The sequence below is a fragment of the Silene latifolia genome, chromosome Y (genome assembly GCF_048544455.1).
Source record: "Silene latifolia isolate original U9 population chromosome Y, ASM4854445v1, whole genome shotgun sequence".
In the NCBI taxonomy this organism is placed as follows: Eukaryota; Viridiplantae; Streptophyta; class Magnoliopsida; order Caryophyllales; family Caryophyllaceae; genus Silene; species Silene latifolia.
This window is the reverse complement of record NC_133538.1, coordinates 55,974,475-55,994,914: the sequence shown is the minus strand read 5'-3', so window position 1 is coordinate 55,994,914 and position 20,440 is coordinate 55,974,475. Positions and strand designations below refer to the sequence as shown.

Sequence of the window (20,440 nt, the reverse complement as noted above, 5' to 3'; positions counted from 1 at the left end):
AGATGTGGAGGGAGTAACAATAATAATAATAATAATAATAATAATAATAATAATAATAATAATAATAATAATAATAATAATAATAATAATAATTATTATTATTATTATTATTATTATTATTATTAATAATCATAATAATTATAATAATAATGATAATAATAATAACGACTATCGGTTCACGTTGACTACCCGTTTGCTCGGGCGGCTCATATGTGCCGTCGTCGATTGAGGAATGCCTTAGCTTTGCTATTGCTAAGGGTGTGGGAGCCCAGATTGTCTCTCGGCTCCCCACCAATTTCATGTAAACCTTTTATTTTTATTTTAATGAAAGCTGCACGCATCTTATGATAATAATAATAATAATAATAATAATAATAATAATAATAATAATAATAATAATAATAATAATAATAATAAGACACCTAAATCAAGTCGAGGAAGTCTACAGAATGTTACAGAATCTACTACTAAAACTTCTAGTGATCTAAACGACAATACACAGGTACAATCTTCTCGGTCTCCGGTGATTTTGAACGATTATATGGGTAAACTTTCAACCACTCCTCGGAGTTCTACTCCTGCTACTGCGGTAGCAGGATCTGTTTCCCCTGTGATTCGCACAGTTGTTAATCCGGTTACTAATACTAATAGTGGGTCTAGGCCTTCTAGGGTTTCTCCTTCTGTGACTGTAGCCACTGACTCTACTGCTAGTCACAAGGTTGTTACCCCAGTCCCGGTTACTAACCCTCCATCTGGCCAACCTGCTAAGACTTGGAGTAGTCTCCTGAATGCTAGGTCTCAGGCTGGTATGGATTTACATTTTTGTGAGGACAGTTGCAATGCTGAGGACATTGTAATTGAAAAAGAGGATATTGCAGAGGAACTTAGACTATGGGAATTTTCTTTAGTGGGAGTTGTGATAGGGATGAAACCCACACTTCCTCAAATGAAGGATTATGTGGAGAAAAATTGGAACCATGTCAAAGCCCCCTTGGTCCAATATTATCGGAAAGGTTGGTTTGTTTTTAGGTTTGATTGCTTGGAGGATATGCAGGATGTCTTACGGAAGGGACCTTGGCTTGTGGGAGGTCATGCTTTCATCCTTAAACACTGGACACCCTCCTTTGGTCAGGAATTGGATGATGTTTCTAGGGTGCCTGTGTGGGTCCTTCTCCCTGATCTTGAGCCTTACCTCTGGTCTTCTAGTGCTCTAAGTAAAATTGACAGTAAGATTGGTGTACCAATATGTGCTGATAATGTTACAACACTTAAAGTTCGCCTAGGGTTTGCTAGGATTATGGTAGAAGTAAACCTATCAAAGCATCTAGTGAAGTATGTGTCTCTCATTAGCCCCTTTAACAACTACATAACCCAGCCTGTGATATATGAATGGTTGCCACATTATTGCCATTGCTGTAAGAAGCTGGGACATGTTGAATCTAACTGTAAAAGGAACAAAAAAGCTCAACCTAAGGAAGTCTACAAAAAGAAGGAAGCCACAGGCTCTCAGCCTAGTGCTAAACTGGGGCAGCCTGTTGCTGTGGATGGTTCTAGTATTCCTGTGAATACAGTAGAGGATGTTGCTAGCACTGAGACCTCTGAGCTTACTGAGAAACCAGTTCAGGCTAGCTCAACAGTTGATGCTTCCTTAACAGTGGCAAGTCCTAGCAAGACCACTCCTCCCCCCACAGGAACTGATGGAGTAGGTCTAAAAGGGTTTGGGTCCAAGGCTAAATCTATGGGTGCAAAAACTGCTATTGTCAACATGTACTCTCAACTGGCTACTGATGAACCTGTTCAGACACTAGCCGAGGAAGGTGTTAGTAATATTCACATGGTAACTGTTGAGACAGTGGTAGAATCTGAACCCCCTGATAAACAATGAAAATTACTTCATGGAACGTAAGGGGTGCAAATGAGCCATTTAAGATGCATGAAATGAAGGCTCAAATAAAACAATGGCAAGTGGATATTGTTGGACTTTTAGAGACTCGAATAAAACGTAATAAAGCCCCTACTATTATTAGGAATAACTTTCATTCTTGGCAAGTTGAGTGCAATTATGAACATCATCATAATGGTCGTATTTGGGTACTTTGGAATCCTAGGCTTGTTTCTGTTCAGATTTTGATCAAGCACAGTCAGTATATTCATCTTGAAGCTGTTCACCTTTCTACTAATAGCCATATGCTAATTACTATGGTCTATGGCTTTAACTTTGGGACAGCTAGGAAAAGCTTATGGGATGGCTTGAATCTCATATCTTCTTCTGCTACTAAGCCTTGGATAATTATGGGTGATTTTAATGTTGTTAGGTCTCCTGATGAAAGACTAGGTCCTAATCCACCTAGCCTTCAAGATATCAGAGATTTTAATGACTGTATCCTCTCCAACTCTCTCACTGATATTAGGAGTCTGGGATCTGAATTTAGTTGGACTAACAAGCATGAGGGGACTACTAGGACCTGGGCTAGATTGGACAGGGCTTTGGTTAATGTGGACTGGATCCAGACTTACTCTACTTTTAGTGCTGAATATCTTCCTCCTGGGGTCTCCGACCACTCACCCGTAGAGGTTAAGCTTGATCTCAAGTCTACTCCCCCCAAGACTGGGTTTCAATTTCTTAACTGTTGGATTTCTCATCCATCTTTCCTTGATACTGTCTCTAAGTCTTGGTCCACTGGTAACATCTACGGCACTCATATGTATTGTTTAGTGGAAAAACTCAAAAAATTGAAAGGGGATCTGAAGCACCTGCACTCACTACACTTTGCTAATCTGATTAGTCGGGTTAGTGAATGCAGGGTTAAGCTGCAGAATTGTCAGGAAGCCATTATGATGTCTCCTTTGGACACTGACTTATTAAATGAGGAACAAGTCCTACTTGCTCAATTTAAGAAGCTCAAACAGGCTGAACTAAGTGCATTGAATCAGAGTGCGAAAATCACTCATATTCGTCTGGATGACTGCAGTACTAAGTACTTCTATGATAGAATTGCTGAGAGGCACCACTGCAATTATATTAGTCAAATCACTGATGCTCAGGGGGTTGTTCATGATACTGATACAAGAGTAGCCACTGCTTTTACTTCCTATTATACACAGCTCCTTGGAACTCCTCGTGACAGAACTGATCTTGATCCTGATATCTTAGCTAGTGGGCCTTGTCTTCCTATTTATGAAGTCCAGGGGTTAACTAAACCTATCTCCAGGGAAGAAATCCACAAAGCTCTCTTCAGCATTGATTCAAATAAAAGTCCTGGTTATGATGGCTACTCTTCTGGGTTTTATAAAGCTGCTTGGGGGATTATTGGAGATAAATTTTGCACTGCTGTTCAAGATTTCTTCCTGAAAAAGAAAATGCTGAAACAAGTGAACATAACTGCAATCACCTTGATACCTAAGAAACAAATAGCTACTTCTGTACTAGATTTTCGACCTATTGCCTGTTGCACGGTAATTTACAAGACCATCAGTAAAATACTGGCTGCTAGGCTCAAAGCTGTAATACTCCGTATTTATGAGTCTTCGGGTACTCTATCGAGTAGGCCTTACTCTGTCGAGTAAGGGTAAGTTGCGTTTTAGAAAAGTTTCTGACCTGTTGGGTACTCGATCGAGTAAGGGGGTACTCGATCGAGTACCTTTGGTACTCGATCGAGTAGCCGGTTTACGGGGAGTTTTTCTCGGGTTTTGTTAATTATGCGATTAAGATATATAACCTTCGTCGTCACTATTCTAAACACTTTTTCAAAACCTAATTTTCTGTTTAAGAGAGAAAGCAAGTAAGTTCTTAATCCTAATCGCATTGTTAGCAATTCCCGGAGTTTGGAAGGTCAGTTCTCATCGTTGATTATACCGTTGAGATCCTTGCGTCGAGGGTAAGATCTATGTACCCTTTTTGTTGTCTTTCCTTTGTTTTGGTTAAACCCTAATATAGGGATTTGGGGGTTTATGAGTAGTATGTGATTTGGTAGCATTTGTATGTTGTATGATAGGAGGAGGTTTCATAGAGGAAGTTTTTTGATACAGCAGTAGAAACCGTCTGATAGTGTGCTTTCCAGGTAGGATTTCCTACTCAGTATTAGTCCCATAATGGGATGATTGTTGATGTGTTGAGATTGATTGTTTGATATAGTAATTGTATTGTGATTGTGATTGTGATCGTTGTCTATGGTTCTCGAGGCGTGGCCTCGGTTGAGTGAGGTCACTTGCGGGAGTGGCTTCACGCCCTAGTTTCGCCTTCTGTGGAACCCGCCACAGAAGGGATGTGCACATTAATGGACAGGGTTATCGCTCACTATGTGGAGCGGGGATTTGGTGGGTACGGCTGCGGTCCCCCACTGGCAGGGCTAGTCCAGTGGACAGTCAGTGAATGAGATGGTTGGAATTGGCGTGACTGTGTGTGTGTGACAGTTAAGCTATCTGTTTATCTTATTGTTGATATATACATTGAGTTGTGTGATTAGTACTGACCCCGGTTGTTGTTTTGTAAACCTGCGGTGATCCATTCGGGGATGGTGAGCAGATATTGAGCAGGTATTGAGATGAGTCTTGGGATATTTGGGATTGCCACGACATGATGATAGGAGTCTTCCGTAGCTTAGTAGTTTACTTACATTTCGATTAGAACGAAGAAATGATCCGTTTGAGAACATGTATTATACTTTTGATTTGGTTTTGAGAATTGTAACTCTTCACTAAGTATTTATATTTAAACGTTGTTTCTTCATTGTTTATTTGATTATCATTGCCTCGGGTAACCGAGATGGTAATATCTTCATACCTGAGTGGTCCTGGTAAGGCACTTGGAGTATGGGGGTGTTACAAATGGTATCAGAGCAATGATCCTGAAACCTGTAACCAATGAACCTAATGAACATAGGGAGTCAATTAAAATGAACCCGGGGTAAAAGTTGTAGGAGCTAATGAAAAGGCTTGGGAGACGTCCTAAAGTCGCGAACTTGCCCTACAATTTTGAACCGGTCACATGGGGGATGTATGTCAGGGTCGTATGTGTTGTTTGGTTCGCTTGTGTAAGAACGTGATGAAGTGTGTGTAATTGTTGGATGTTTGAAGTAGAAAGTTGAGAATGTGAAAGAAAGGCTGATGGTATATGTAGACTTGTTGTTGGAATGAAAACATGTTGGATTTTTACAATGTGGCGTTTAATAGCATGATATAATGATTTTGTAGATCATATGAAAGGATGCGTAGCAATGTATATTTATTTATGTTATAACGTTGATTTTATAAAGTTTTAGCATGTTAGCATATGACATAACATACGGGTAGCGTTTCTGAGTTAGCATGACTCGATCGAGTGGGACTGACTCGATCAGGTGGGTTTTTGACGATTTTGAGTCTAGAATCGTGTTTTTGGGCACTCGATCGAGTACCTAGGGCACTCGATCGAGTAGGGGGTCACTCGATCGAGTAGCCTAGCTACTCGGTCGAGTAAGTTAGAAATCAAAAGGTCTGTATGAGGTCTGATGTTGGGGCACTCGATCGAGTATGTTGGGCACTCGATCGAGTAGCCTGTTACTCGATCGAGTGTGTTTGGGAACTCGATCGAGTAGGGTCTGGGCAGCTTGTTTTCGTGTTTTGAGGTTTAGTGCGTATGTTTATATCCACCCCTTTTCTGATAAAGTTTCAAGATGCCGCCCAAGAAGACTGCTTTGTATGCGAGAGCTGAGCTTATGAACATAGATGACATCGTTAAGATGTTGGAGCATCAGGATGCTCTTACAGAGGCTTTAAAGACTATGGGGAAAGATAAGGATAAGGAGAAGGAGGTTGATCATTCTAAAATCAGCCTCTATATAGCGAGGTTTAACCCGAAAGAGTATAAGGGAGTTGGGGAGCCTAACCTTCTTGATAGTTGGCTTAGAGAGATGGAGAACATATTAGATTTGGTTCACTGTCCTGATGAGATGAGGGTGGAACAGGCTGCGTTCTATCTGAGGGAGGTAGCTGGCAAGTGGTGGGATACAGTGAAAGTGAGTGCTAAGGAGATATATACAAACCAAGGTTTACCTGCTATACCTTGGGAGGAGTTTCGTAGGGCTGTGAGAAAGGAGTTAAATCGGAGCATGTGAGGAGTAAGTTGAGAGAAGAGTTTTGAGTTTTAAGATGACCGCTGAGATGTCTCGTGGCCGAGTACTATAGGCGTTCAATGATAAGTCTAGGTATGCTGAGGATATGGGTTTGAGCGAGGAGAATTTGGCATTGAGGTTTGAGAGGGGGTTGACCCCTAAGATTATGGATAAGTTACCCGTGGGAGTCCTTGCGATGTTAAGGAAGCTTATGAGAGGGGGAGAGCCGAGAGGTTGGTGGAGATGGCTCGGGGAGAGGTCGGGTGGTGAGAAGAGGAAGTCTGAGAGCGAGGGTGGTGGCCAATCTAATCACAAGAAAGGCAACCACAATCAGTCTAAGGGGTTTTCTTCTGGGTCAGGGTTCAGTGCTGGGGCTTCTTTTGGGCGTGGCCGTGGAAGTGTTAGTGGTAGTTGGGGAGTGACCTGCTATAGCTGTGGTGGTATAGGCCACAAGAGACATGAGTGCACAAGTGCGCCGGGAACTTTCCAGAGACCTGCGCAGAGCTATGCAAGCAATAGACCGACTGGGTCATGGCCAAACCGGGGAAGTCAGAGTTACCAGAGTGGAGGCAACCGCAACGGCGGTAATTCTTATCAGAAACCACCAACGAACAACAACAACAATCAAGGGTCGGGTGCTAAGCCGACCACATCAGCCAGTACTGTCCAGGGAGGTGGACAGAAGACCAGTGGAAAGTTATTCATGATGGAGAAGAAAGCAGCTGAGGAGGATGCTCACGTTATCACCGGTACTTTTCTTGTTAATGGTATTCATACCTTTGTTTTGTTTGATTCGGGGGCTTCTCAGTCGTTTGTATCTTCGAGTCATGTTAAACGGTTGGGTTTAAGAGTGTATGAGTCTGTCAGTGAGAAAGTTTTTATACCTTCGGGTGAGTCTGTATCTTGTGGGAGGTTATATAGGGATGTACCTATGATAGTTGGGCAAGTTGATTTCCCTGTAGACTTGCTAGAGTTTCCTTTTGACGGTTTTGAGGTGATAGTTGGGATGGATTGGCTGGGAAAGTATAAAGCTAAGATAGACTGTCATCAAAAGAAAGTGTCTTTGAGAGGTCCTAAGGGCGTTAGTGTGTCTTATCGTGGGTTTCTAGTCAAACCCAAAGTTAAGTTGATTGCAAATTGTTACTTTGAAGTCATATCGAGGAAGGGATGTCCTTTGATATTGTGCCATGTGAGAGATGACCGGATAGAGGGTCCGACGGTTGATCGATACGGTGGTGGGAGAGTTTGAGGATGTGTTTCCAGAGGAGATTCCGGGGTTGCCGCCGGGAAGAGAGATAGATTTCACAGTAGAGTTGAAACCAGGGACGAGGCCAATCTCTAAGGCACCGTACCGCATGGGTCCTAAGGAGATGGAGGAGCTTAGAAAGCAGTTGGATGATCTGATAGAGAAGGGATACATTAGACCTAGTGTATCGCCGTGGGGAGCACCAGTTCTTTTTGTAAAGAAGAAAGATGGGAGTCTGAGGTTGTGCATAGATTATAGAGAGCTGAACCGAGTGACGGTGAAGAACAAGTATCCTTTGCCAAGGATAGATGACCTGTTTGATCAGTTGAGTGGTGCATCAGTCTTTTCTATGATTGATTTGAGGTCGGGGTACCATCAGGTGAAGATTAGAGAGGTGGACATACCAAAGACGGCTTTCACGTCGAGGTATGGTCATTATGAGTATGTGGTGATGCCGTTTGGGTTGTCTAATGCACCGGCAGTGTTTATGGATTTGATGAATAGGATCTTTAGACAGTTTTTGGATAAGTTTGTAGTGGTGTTTATCGACGATATCTTAGTCTACTCTAAGACTAAGGAGGAGCATGAGGAGCATCTGAGGATCGTGTTGCAAACTTTGAGGGAGCATGAGTTGTATGCTAAGCTATCCAAGTGTGAGTTCTGGTTAGAGAAAGTTGCTTTTCTGGGGCATGTGATCTCTAAAGATGGGGAAGTGTGGATCCAAGCAAAGATAGAAGCGAGTGACAAAGTGGGAAGCACCAAATAATGTTCTTTGAGATCGGGAGTTTTCGGGTTTATTTGGGTACTACAGACGGTTCGTGAAAGATTTCTCCAAGATAGCTAGACCTATGACCGCGTTAATGAGGAAAGAGAACAGGTTTCGTTGGGATGAGAGTTGTGAGACGGCGTTCCAAACATTAAAGGAGCGTTTGACCACAGCTCTAGTCTTAGCATTACTGAAGGGATAGAGAACTTTGAGGTTTATACAGATGCCTCAAAGAATGGGTTGGGATGTGTGTTGATGCAGAATGGTAAAGTGATCGCCTATGCTTCTAGGCAATTGAAGCCTTATGAGGAGAACTACCCTACTCATGATCTAGAGTTGGGTGCGGTGGTGTTTGCTCTCAAGATTTGGAGACATTACCTTTATGGAGCAATCTTTAAGGTATTTTCTGATCACAAGAGTCTCAAGTACATCTTCACTCAAAAGGAGTTGAACATGAGACAGAGGAGGTGAATGGAGTTGATTGGCGATTATGACATGGAAATCATCTACCATGAAGGGAAGGCCAATGTAGTTGCTGATGCTTTGAGTAGGAAGAGTGTACATTCTCTGTGTACAGCTCTATCTTTGATGAGGCTGAGAGATGAGGTAGCGAGGTTTGGGATACATATGATGCAGAAGGGAGATGCCATGGGTGATATGACAATGCAGCTTGAGTTTTATGATGACATTCGAGGTAAACAGGCGTTGGATCCTAAGATAGTTGAGTGGAGAGCTGGAGTAGAGAAAGGGACAAGGTGTCCGATTTTCTATTCATACGAGATGGTAGTTTGAGGTTCGATGGTAGGTGGTGTGTCCCTAATGATGAGGAGTTGAAAAAGACTATCATGACATAGGCACATTGTACACCATATTCAGTACATCCAGGTGGTGACAAGCTATACAAGGATTTGAAGAAAACGTTTTGGTGGCCTGGGATGAAGAAAGAGACAGTTGAGTTTGTGTCCCGTTGTTTGACATGCCAAAGAGTTAAAGGGGAACAACGACGACCACAAGGTAAGATTCAGTCTTTAGAGGTACCTGAGTGGAAGTGGGAATCCATTTCCATGGATTTCATTGTGGGTTTGCCAAAGAGTCAACAAGGTAACAACATGATTTGGGTAATAGTGGATCGACTGACCAAGTCAGCTCACTTTGTTCCAATGAAAGATACATGGACTAAAGCACAATTGGCTATGGCCTATCGAAAGAACGTGCTTAATTTACATGGAGTCCCTAAGGACATAGTGTCTGACAGAGATGCGAGGTTTATATCAAGGTTTTGGAAAGAGTTGCAGGAATCGTTGGGAACAACTTTGAAGATGAGTACAGCATTTCATCCTGCGACAGACGGACAGACTGAGAGAACAATCAAGACTCTTGAGGATATGTTGCGAGCTTGTGTGATGGATTTTGGTGGTAGTTGGGAACAGAGGTTGGACTTGATAGAATTTTCTTATAATAACAGCTACCACACTAGTATTGGTATGGCACCGTTTGAGGCTTTGTATGGGAGGAGATGTAGGAGTCCAATTTGTTGGGACGATAGTCTTTGAGGCAAAGTGGTTTTAGGACCAGAGATGGTGCATGAGATGGTGGAACAGATTAAGATGATCAGGGAACGGATGAGAGCAGCTCAGGATAGGCAAAAGAGTTATGCAGATCTACATCGCCGGGACATAGAGTTTCAGGTTGGGGATAAGGTTCTTTTGAAAGTGTCTCCTATGCGTGGAGTTATGATATTTGGGAAGAAAGGCAAGTTAAGTCAGAAGTTTATCGGGCCTTATGAGATCTTAGAGCGAGTTGGGGAAGTTGCATATCGTCTGGCTTTACCAGCTGCGTTAGAGAGAGTGCATAATGTGTTTCATGTATCGCAGCTACGGAAGTATGTGAGTGATCCGTCACATGTGTTAGAGGCAGAGAACTTAGAGCTAGATGAGTCCTTATCATATCTTGAGGTGCCTAAGCAGATTCTCGACCGAAAGGTTAGGAAGACTAGGAGTGGTGAGACAGTTTTGCTTAAGATCCTTTGGTCTAACCACGAGACTGAGGAAGCTACATGGGAACCAGAGGAAGCTATGAAAGAGCGATACCCTTTTCTGTTTGATCAGGTATGTATGGTTACGGGGACGTAACCTTGTTTCTTTTAGGGGGGTAGGAGATGATCGCAAAGAGTTTTTAACCGTTTTTTTTTCCCTTTTTTTGTATGTTGTGTCGGTATGTTTGTCGGGATGAGTTGGGTTAGTACCATGTTTACGTTGGGTTTTGTTTTGTTAGTGAGTCGGAAGCGTTGGGGGAGTACCTTTGTTTAGTAGTGGTTTGAACTTCGGGGACGAAGTTCTTTTTAAGGAGGGAAGACTGTAATACTCCGTATTTATGAGTCTTCGGGTACTCTATCGAGTAGGCCTTACTCTGTCGAGTAAGGGTAAGTTGCGTTTTAGAAAATTTTCTGACCTGTTGGGTACTCGATCGAGTAGCTGGGATACTTGATCGAGTAAGGGGGTACTCGATCGAGTACCTTGGGTACTCGATCGAGTAGCCGGTTTACGGGGAGTCTTTCTCGGGTTTTGTTAATTATGCGATTAAGATATATAACCTTCGTCGTCACTATTCTAAACACTTTTGCAAAACCTAATTTTCTGTTTAAGAGAGAAAGCAAGTAAGTTCTTAATCCTAATCGCATTGTTAGCAATTCCCGGAGTTTGGAAGGTCAGTTCTCATTGTTGATTATACCGTTGAGATCCTTGCGTCGAGGGTAAGATCTATGTACCCTTTTTGTTGTCTTTCCTTTGTTTTGGTTAAACCCTAATATAGGGATTTGGGGGTTTATGAGTAGTATGTGATTTGGTAGCATTTGTATGTTGTATGATAGGAGGAGGTTTCATAGAGGAAGCTTTTTGATACAGCAGTAGAGACCGTCTGATAGTGTGCTTTCCAGGTAGGATTTCCTACTCAGTATTAGTCCCATAATGGGATGATTGTTGATGTGTTGAGATTGACTGTTTGATATAGTAATTGTATTGTGATTGTGATTGTGATCGTTGTCTATGGTTCTCGAGGCGTGGCCTCGGCTGAGTGAGGTCACTTGCGGGAGTGGCTTCACGCCCTAGTTTCGCCTTCTGTGGAACCCGCCACAAAAGGGATGTGCACATTAGTGGACAGGGTTATCGCTCACTATTTGGAGCGGGGATTTGGTGGGTACGGCTGCGGTCCCCCACTGGTAGGGCTGGTCCAGTGGACAGTCAATGAATGAGATGGTTGGAATTGGCGTGACTGTGTGTGTGTGACAGTTAAGCTGTCTGTTTATCTTATTGTTGATATATACATTGAGTTATGTGATTAGTACTGACCCCGGTTGTTGTTTTGTAAACCTGCGGTGATCCATTCGAGGATGGTGAGTAGATATTGAGCAGGTATTAAGATGAGTACTGGGATAGCTGGGATTGCCACGACATGATGATAGGAGTCTTCCGCTGTAGCGTAGTAGTTTACTTACATTTCAGTTAGAACAGTAAACAGTCCGTTTGAGAACATGTATTATACTTTTGATTTGGTTTTGAGAATTGTAACTCTTCACTAAGTATTTATATTTAAACGTTGTTTCTTCATTGTTTATTTGATTATCATTGCCTCGGGTAACCGAGATGGTAATATCTTCATACCTGAGTGGTCCTGGTAAGGCACTTGGAGTATGGGGGTGTTACAAAAGCTACCCTTCCTCATCTTATTGGTAATGAACAATCAGCTTTTGTCCAGGGCAGGAATATATTTGATAATATCATGCTCTGTCAAATGCTTATTAATGGTTATGGCAGGAAATATACTACCCCTCGCCGTCTGTTGAAAATTGACATTAGGAAAGCTTACGACTCATTGGATTGGAATTTCATTAAGCAAATGCTCTATGGCTTCAATTTCCTTGAGGAATTCATTGAGTGGATTATGCTATGTGTCTCCACTCCTTGGTATACCCTCAAATTAAATGGCTCCTGTACTGGTTTTTTCCAAGGCAAAGCTGGCATTAGGCAAGGTGATCCTCTTTCACCTTATCTATTCGTCTTAAGTATGGAAGTTCTCTCCCGACTACTTAGGCTTAGCACAACTGATCCTGCTTTCACATTTTATCCCAAATGCAAACGTATTAATCTTAACCACCTTATTTTTGCGGATGACTTGATGTTATTCACTCGGGGTGACACTCCTGTTATCCTCACGGTTCTTAAATGCTTGGACAAATTTGCTGCTACTTCTGGACTTACTGCTAACCCAGCCAAATCCAACATCTACTTTGGAGGTGTGACTGCCTCTGTAAGAGCTGACATCCTCTCCAGCACTGGGTTTTGTGAAGGCACCTTACCCTTTCGATATCTTAGGCTTCCTTTACATTCTAGTAACTTACGAGTTGACATGTTTGAGCAACTTTTGGAGAAAATTAGGAGATATGTAAAACATTGGGCAGCTCATTCCTTAACCTATGCTGGTAGAACTGTGCTCCTCAATTCTGTGGTCTTTGGTGTTGAGAATTTTTGGTGTGCCATTTTACTCATGCCTAAAGGGGTTATCAAGAAAATTCAGAAATTGTCCAAAGATTTCTTTTGGCAAATTGAAGAGGGACACAGACGGTTAACATTTAAGAGCTGGTCTAGCTGTGCTGCGCCTAAGCTTGAAGAAGGGCTAGACATCAAGGAAGTCTTATCCTGGAATAAAGCACTCATATCAAAACTACTATGGAGGATCCAGACTGATAATTGCACGGTGTTGGGCAGATGGATTCAGGCTTACCTACTCTCTTCAGGTAACATCTGGACTGTTAACTGCCCTACTACATGTGCTGAGAGTTGGAGAAGTGTATTAAAAATACGTGATGAGATTCTGGCCACTGTTGGAAATGCAGAGAATGCTACCTCCCTTCTTAAATCCTGGGAGCTCCGTGGTTGTTCTGTTATGCAGAGGGCCTATGATTATTTTAGGCCTAAGTTTCGTCCTTTCCCGTACTACAAGACCATATGGACGATTATTTGTCTGCCAAAGCATAGCCTTACCACTATGTTAGCTATTCAAAAGAAACTACCCACGGTGGATAATCTCCAGCTCAGGGGGCTGCCTCTTCCTAATCGTTGCACACTTTGTTATGCTGCGGAAGAGACCCATGCTCACCTTTTCTTCCAATGCTCGTTTTCAACTTGTATTCTTGGTGCTATCTTTTCATGGCTTGGTCTATCTCGTCGACCTCGAAGTGTGCTATATGAACTTAAACGACTGCATTATCTCGCATCTAAGGGAACCAGGAAGCACAAATGGAGGGTTTGTAGTCTTATGTCTACTTTTGGCTTTCTCTGGGAAGAAGGGAATAGACGAATTTTCTTGGGGTGTGCCCTCACTGAGGATAGTCTAGTCCGGAAAATCCAATATAGTGTTGCTGTACGTGTTTTCAATGGTGGTATAGGTGATGATGCAGATATGTTAGAGCTTTTTCATGCTTGATTAACTTATTGGTTAGCTTTGTAAGATTGTTACTTTTGTTCCCGATTTGGATGAATAATAATAATAATAACCTTGTTCGCGACACCCTTTCTGACATCTGCTTCCGCTCTGGTATCTGTGTTGGGAAGGAGGTGGATATTGGTTTGATCGATGGGCATGATAGGCCCCTGTGTCCGGCGGATCTTCTGCTTTATTCTTGGGACAAGGGACGAGATGTGTGCTTGGATTTGACTGGATCATCTCCTTTGACTTAGTCCGGGATGTCTGACTTTATGCCCTGACGCGCGGTAGTTGTTGCGGCTCAGCGCAAATGCGCCAAGTATCAGAGCTTGTGTGAGGCAGTTGGCTATGGGTTCTTACCTTTTTCTTTCTCTTCTTTGGGGGAGTTGGGGACAGATGTTGTTGCCTTACTCCAGCGGATTCTGAAATTTTCTGTGTCCCAAGATGCCGGCGCTCGCGCTGCTGCTTTTATTTTTACTAGACTTAGCTTTGCTATTGCTAAGGGAGTGGGCGCCCAGATTATATCACGGATGCCCACCAATTTATTGTAAACTTTTGATTGATTAATAAAAGTTTGTATTTTTTTTTTAAAAAAATACTCCCTCCACATCTTATTGTTCTACCCATTTGCTTTATACACGGTCTCCTAGATGGTACTTTGACCATTGTTTTATCCATTTATATGTATTTTTTTGGGGATAAAAATATTGTTTTTTGAAAGAGTTTTTTTTTATAACAAGTTTACCATGTAAATATCATATTATGAAATATTATATTATATACTTTATCAATGGTCAAAGTTTCTAAAAGTTGACCTCTAAAAAGTCAAATGGGTAGAACAATAAGATGTGGAGGGAGTAATAATAATAATAATAATAATAATAATAATAATAATAATAATAATAATAATAATTATTATTATTATTATTATTATTAATAATAATTAGAATAATAATAATAATAATAATAATAATAATAATAATAATAATAATAATAATAATAATAATAATAATAATAATAATAATAATAATAATAATAATAATAATAATAACCTTGTTCGCGACACCCTTTCTGGCACCTGCTTCCGCTCTGGTATTTGTGTTGGGAAGGAGGTGGATATTGGTTTGATCGATGGGCATGATAGGCCCCTGTGTCCGGCGGATCTTCTGCTTTATTCTTGGGACAAGGGATGAGATGTGTGCGTGGATTTGACTGGATCATCTCCTTTGACTTAGTCCGGGATGTCTGACTTTATGCCCTGACGCGCGGTAGTTGATGCGGCTCAGCGCAAATGCGCCAAGTATCAGAGATTGTGTGAGGCAGTTGGCTATGGGTTCTTACCTTTTTTTTTCTCTTCTTTGGGGGAGTTGGGGACAGATGTTGTTGCCTTATTCAAGCGGATTCTGAAATTTTCTGTGTCCCAAGATGTCGGCGCTCACGCTGCTACTTTTATTTTTACTAGACTTAGCTTTGCTATTGCTAAGGGAGTGGGCGCCCAGTTTATATCTCGGCTGACCACCAATTTATTGTAAACTTTTGATTGATTAATAAAAGTTTGCGTTTTTTTAAAAAAAAAAAATACTCCCTCCACATCTTATTGTTCTATCCATTTGCATTATACAAGGTCTCCTAGATGGTACTTTGGTCATCGTTTTATCCATTTATATGTATTTTTTTTAGATAAAAATAATTTTTTTTGAAATAGTTTTTTTTAATAACAAGTTGACCATGTAAATATCATGTTATGAAATATTATATTATATATTTTATCAATGGTCAAATTTTCAAAAAGTTGACCTCTAAAAAGACAAATGGGTAGAACAATAAGATGTGGAGGGAGTAATAATAATAATAATAATAATAATAATAATAATAATAATAATAATAATAATAATAATAATAATAATAGTAGTAGTAGTAGTAGTAGTAACAAGTAACAAAAATAATAGTTATAATAATAATAACAATACTAGTAATAATAATATGACATAATAAAGGGAATTTCCTAGAAACTTCCTAGTACTATGATATCTACTATAAATACAAGACTAGACATATTCATAAATCACTTTTGCACAAGAATCACATAAAGGGTTAGAGAGAGAATAACAAGGAGAAACAAGGGAGGACTAGCTTCTAAAGTATTTTATAGATCTAAAAGATAAGATTTTATAGAACCGTTTCAAGATTTTATTATCGCTTTTAATGTGCTAATACCGTTGACTACCCTATACCTCGACCTTGACCAAGACCCGAGACCACCGTGACTCTGACCGTGACCAGACCTTGACCACCGTTAACCGTGAAGATTTGATTAGGGTTGTGGTTGTTCAACCGTGTTTTGTGTAGGTGTTTGAGCCACCATGTCTCGACTAGACCGTGATCTGAGTTGGGGGTTGGTGCTAACGTTTCACGACGAGTCAGGGGGTGTTTGCGGTAGTGGTTGTGGTGGTTGTTGGTGTTGGAAACCGTGTGTGTAAGGGTGAGTGTTGAGGTGTTGGTGTTGTGTGAATGACGGGTTTAGGGCACGGGTTTGTGATGTTTTGGGGTATCGATAGTGGTGCTAGTTGTGGTGGCTAGCCAGGGGGCGTCATGGACTGGTGGTGGCCGTGGTTAGTTCTGTTATGGGTGGTGTTTGTGGGTTTTAAGCACGAGTTAGCCGTGTGTGATTGTGTTGTTGGGACACGGTTTAAACCGTGGGTTATGGGGGTGTTTGGATTATGTTAAAGACGGGATTAATTATATTAAAACACGTATTGTTGTAATTAGTTTAATTGTTTTATGAATTAGAATAATTAGTAATTGTTATTATTATTTAATTAGGTGAAGGTTTGTTGAGGAGCATTATTAATTAGATCGCTTGCTCTAATTGGAGTATTGCTAATCAGGTAGGCTAGCTACTTAACACTTACTTGCGGGGTTTATTATGTGCTTATATGATTTAAATTGGTTGTTAATAGCATTGTTATATCTTATGTGATGAAATTTGTTATTGAACTTGTGAGGTTGGCCTTTAGCGTGTAGGTGTAGTGTGAGGCCTCTATGGCTGTGACTTATGTTGGTTGTTGTTTATTCCATTGGTGATATTATCTCAATGACATGATCGTATATTGGATTGGTATTTTATCGTATTGTTTTTGGCATTGGCATGTTAATATCACTCATTTCAAAGGAACTTGGCATTGTGGTAGTTCATACTTGGCTATTTTATAATTATGTTGGCATTTATATTGTTATATATTATTATCTTGGCACATATTGGCACTGGTACGAGATGGATTGTGATATGGATAGGGCAGGCGTGGGGATGTGGAAGTGTAACGCCTCCATACACCAAGGTGCCTTACCAAGACCATCCTAGCACATAAAGATGCTGCCATCTCGGTTACCTGAGGTATAATATTCAAAGGAGACCATAAATAAACATACTTTAAGTTGTGAAGTTTAATGTGCGTAGTGAAGTAGCTACTGTTTGGGGTAGGTCTTACAGTGGGACTAAAATGTTCTGCCTCATTAAGAAATTGAAAGCCTTAAAACCAGTGCTCAAGGGTTTGAACATGTCCTGTTTCTCTGATATTGAGAATAGTACCAGTATAGCAAGTACTTTGTTGGAAAACCTTCACAAACAGCTTATGGATGAGCCTGGAAATTTGGAGATTATTCAACAGGAAATGGAGCTGGCCACTGAATTAAAGGAACTTATCTCAGCTAGGGATAGCTTCTTGACTCAGAAAGCTAAAATTTAGTGGTCCGTAGAAGGTGACCTCAATACTTCTTATTTCCATCAAGCTATCAGGAAGAGGATAATGATGAACAAAGTTTTGCAGATAGAGGATATGCATGGAAAGTTGTGTGTACTGGGTGATGATATCCAGGGTGCTTTCTTATCTTATTATCAGGATTTGCTGGGTACTCATACTGCTACTGATCCCGTTAGTATGTCTGTGGTTAGAAGGGGTTCATGTTGTACAGATGAACACTAGAATATTCTGAATAGGCCAGTTACAGTTGAGGAAATCAAACAGAGTATCTTTAGCATTCCCAAGAGTAAATCACCAGGGACAGATGGCTTTAATAGCCAATTTTATAGGGATGCTTGGGATATTGTGGGTGAGGAGGTTTGTGCAGCTATTGCTGATTTCTTCTCAACTGGAAAGCTTTTAAACCAGATTAATTCTACAGTGATCACTTTGATTCCTAAGGTGGATAGACCAACAAGTGTTAAGCACTTTAGACCCATTTCTTGCTGCAATGTGATTTACAAGTTAATCTCAAAGATTCTCTGTACTAGACTTGCATTAATTTTACCAGATATCATTAGTCAAAATCAAGGTGCCTTTGTTAAAGGGAGGAGTATACTTGAAAATATTCTTATCTGTCAGGACCTTGTGAGACTTTATTCTAGGGGAATGGCTTCTCCTAGATGCATGTTCAAGCTTGACTTGCAAAAACCCTATGAAACTATTGAATGGCCTTTTGTGGCTCAGATGTTGGAGGCCTTAAATTTCCCTATTAGGTTTAGAACTATGGTGATGACCTGCATTACTACTACTTCTTATTCCCTCAATCTTAATGGTGCAAGCTTTGGATATTTTAAAGGAAGAAGAGGGTTGAGACAAGGGGACCCTATATCTCCTCTTGTTTTTTGTATTTGCATGGAATATCTCTCTAGGGTTCTGATGTATGCAACTGATAAGTGGTTTTTCAGATACCACCCACTTTGTAAGAGCCTCAAGCTGACCCATTTGCTATTTGCTGATGATTTATTGACGTTTTGCAAAGGAGAGACTCAATCTATTATGTTGCTGCTAAGGGCTTTGGCTACTTTTTCTGCTACTTCAGGACTTAGGGTAAATGCAACTAAGTCTGAGGTAGTGTTTAATGGGGTTACACAGTGTCCAGACGGGATATTCGAGATATCTGGTTTCACTGAAGGTAAGCTCCCCTTTAAATACTTGGGTGTTCCTATCCAGGCTTGGAGACTAACTAGGAAAGACTGCAATGTGTTGATTGAGAAGATTGTTTCAAGGGTCAGGAGTATTGGTGCTAGGAAATTGAGTTATGCAGGGAGGCTGGTTTTGATTAACTCAGTTTTCAATATTCTACATAACTACTGGTGTTCTATTTTTTTGATCCCCAAAGGAGTGATTAAGAGAATTGAGGCAATCTGTAGGAACTATTTATGGAATGGGGACACTGAGTACCACAGATCCCCTCTTGTGGCCTGGCATGATGTGTGTTGCAGCAAAAAGGAGGGGGGGGGGGGGACTGGGAATCAAAGAAGCTGGGGTGTGGAATGTGGCCATGGTTGGTAAGTTAGTTAATTGGATATACACAAAAGCAGATAGACTTTGGGTGTTATGGATAGACCATGTGTATATGAAAGGCCTTGATTGGGATACTTATCACCCTCCTCAAGATTCCAACTGGAATTGGAGGAATATTTGCAAGGTTCGTGGACTTCTCTCTGGTGGTTTTCATGGTAATCAATGGGTAGCTGACCCTAAGGGCTACTCTATAAGCTCTGGGTACCAATGGTTGCAGGGTTCACACCCCTTTGTACCATGGTACAAGGATGTTTGGAATGATTGGAATGTTCCCAAGCAGGCTTTCATTGCTTGGTTGATTTGCAGACAAGCTCTGAATACAAGAGTTAAATTGTCTCAGTTTGGAGTGGTTGATACTAATAATTGCGTCCTATGTGAAGGGGGGCTTGAAACTCTTTCTCATTTGTTTGCTGACTGTGCCTATAGTCAACAAATTCTTGCAGGCTTAGAAAATTGGCTCCAGAAGAAGCTGCTAATCAGGACAGGTAATTGTTCAAAAGTGCAGACTCAGGTGGTCAGTCTTACCAGAACGATTTATTGGTATACTATTTGGATGGAAAGGAATCAATGCAGACTGGAACTCAAGCTCAGGTGTCCTGCTCAGGTTATCAGACTAATACAACAGCATGTCCAGAGTAGAGTCAAGCAGAAGCTGAAGGAGATTGTGCAATCAAGGGACATGCAATGGCTAAGTAGCATTGACATTAATGTTTAGTGTAGGTGCTATGTAATGGTCTTCTTGATGCGGAATTCTGGACAATGTTGTAATGTTCTTATGATTAATTAATATATCAAAAGCTCACATTTCACCAAAAAAAAAGAAGTTTAATGTGCGTACATCATAAGCCAAAACTGAAATATAAAAATATAATCATCTCAAACTGAAATCTAACTAAAGTAAAAACTGTCATAACAAAACAGCGGAAGACTAAAGACTCTGACAAGTGATGACTCCATCCCCAGCTAGATCCCGCGCGTACTCCAAAGAAATACCTCCTAATCAACTGCTCACCTTCCCCGAATGGATCACCACAGTTTTCAAAACATTTAAACGGGGCCGGTTACCGAATAAACAAGATAAGTAAACAACAACATCCAATTAGACAAACATATTCCTCCAACTCCATCTCCTCACCAATCACCTGACTACACACTAAAGTGTGTAGCCCTAACAGAATACCCTTTGCAACAGGTATTCCACTCCGCCAGTGGGGACCACAGTCGTACCACCTAAACCCTGTTGGCGCTGGTGTCCTCTACAGTTAGTGCAAGGACATATAAATCTCTAAAAGGATCAAAGGGTATACTTTTGTATTATTATCAGTTGGTCCACGTTTATCAATAACGGTTGGCTTGCTAGATAAGTTTGACGTTATTGTCATTCTGATGGCGGTGATCAACTGGTCCCTAAAAGTCACACCTATAGGATACGTTTGAGAGATGTGACGGTATGAAATTACAGTCATGTTGATGCCAAAGTTGACTAAGCAGTTAGTCGGAGTCATTGACTAATAATTTGTCAAACGCG

At 41.0% G+C, this 20,440-nt stretch overlaps 1 protein-coding gene across 1 annotated transcript; it reads left to right on the top strand.

Annotated features, from left to right (window-relative positions):
* The first annotated feature begins 17,394 nt into the window (after positions 1-17,394).
* LOC141628090 (uncharacterized) lies at positions 17,395-19,627 on the top strand. The gene is made up of 3 exons (XM_074441274.1): positions 17,395-17,517; positions 17,611-18,520; positions 18,831-19,627. Exons 1-3 carry the CDS (start codon positions 17,395-17,397, stop codon positions 19,625-19,627), a joined length of 1,830 nt encoding a protein of 609 aa, XP_074297375.1.
* Positions 19,628-20,440: the final 813 nt, after the last annotated feature.

Excerpts from the sequence above, each read along its gene's own strand:
- LOC141628090 (XM_074441274.1), top strand. The coding sequence starts at position 17,395 with ATGAACAAAGTTTTGCAGATAGAGGATATGCATGGAAAGTTGTGTGTA. Across the intron at positions 17,518-17,610 it reads CTCATACTGCTACTGATCCC|AGTATCTTTAGCATTCCCAA; the intron begins GTTAGTATGTCT and ends GAAATCAAACAG. Across the intron at positions 18,521-18,830 it reads GATATCTGGTTTCACTGAAG|CAAAAAGGAGGGGGGGGGGG; the intron begins GTAAGCTCCCCT and ends TGTGTGTTGCAG.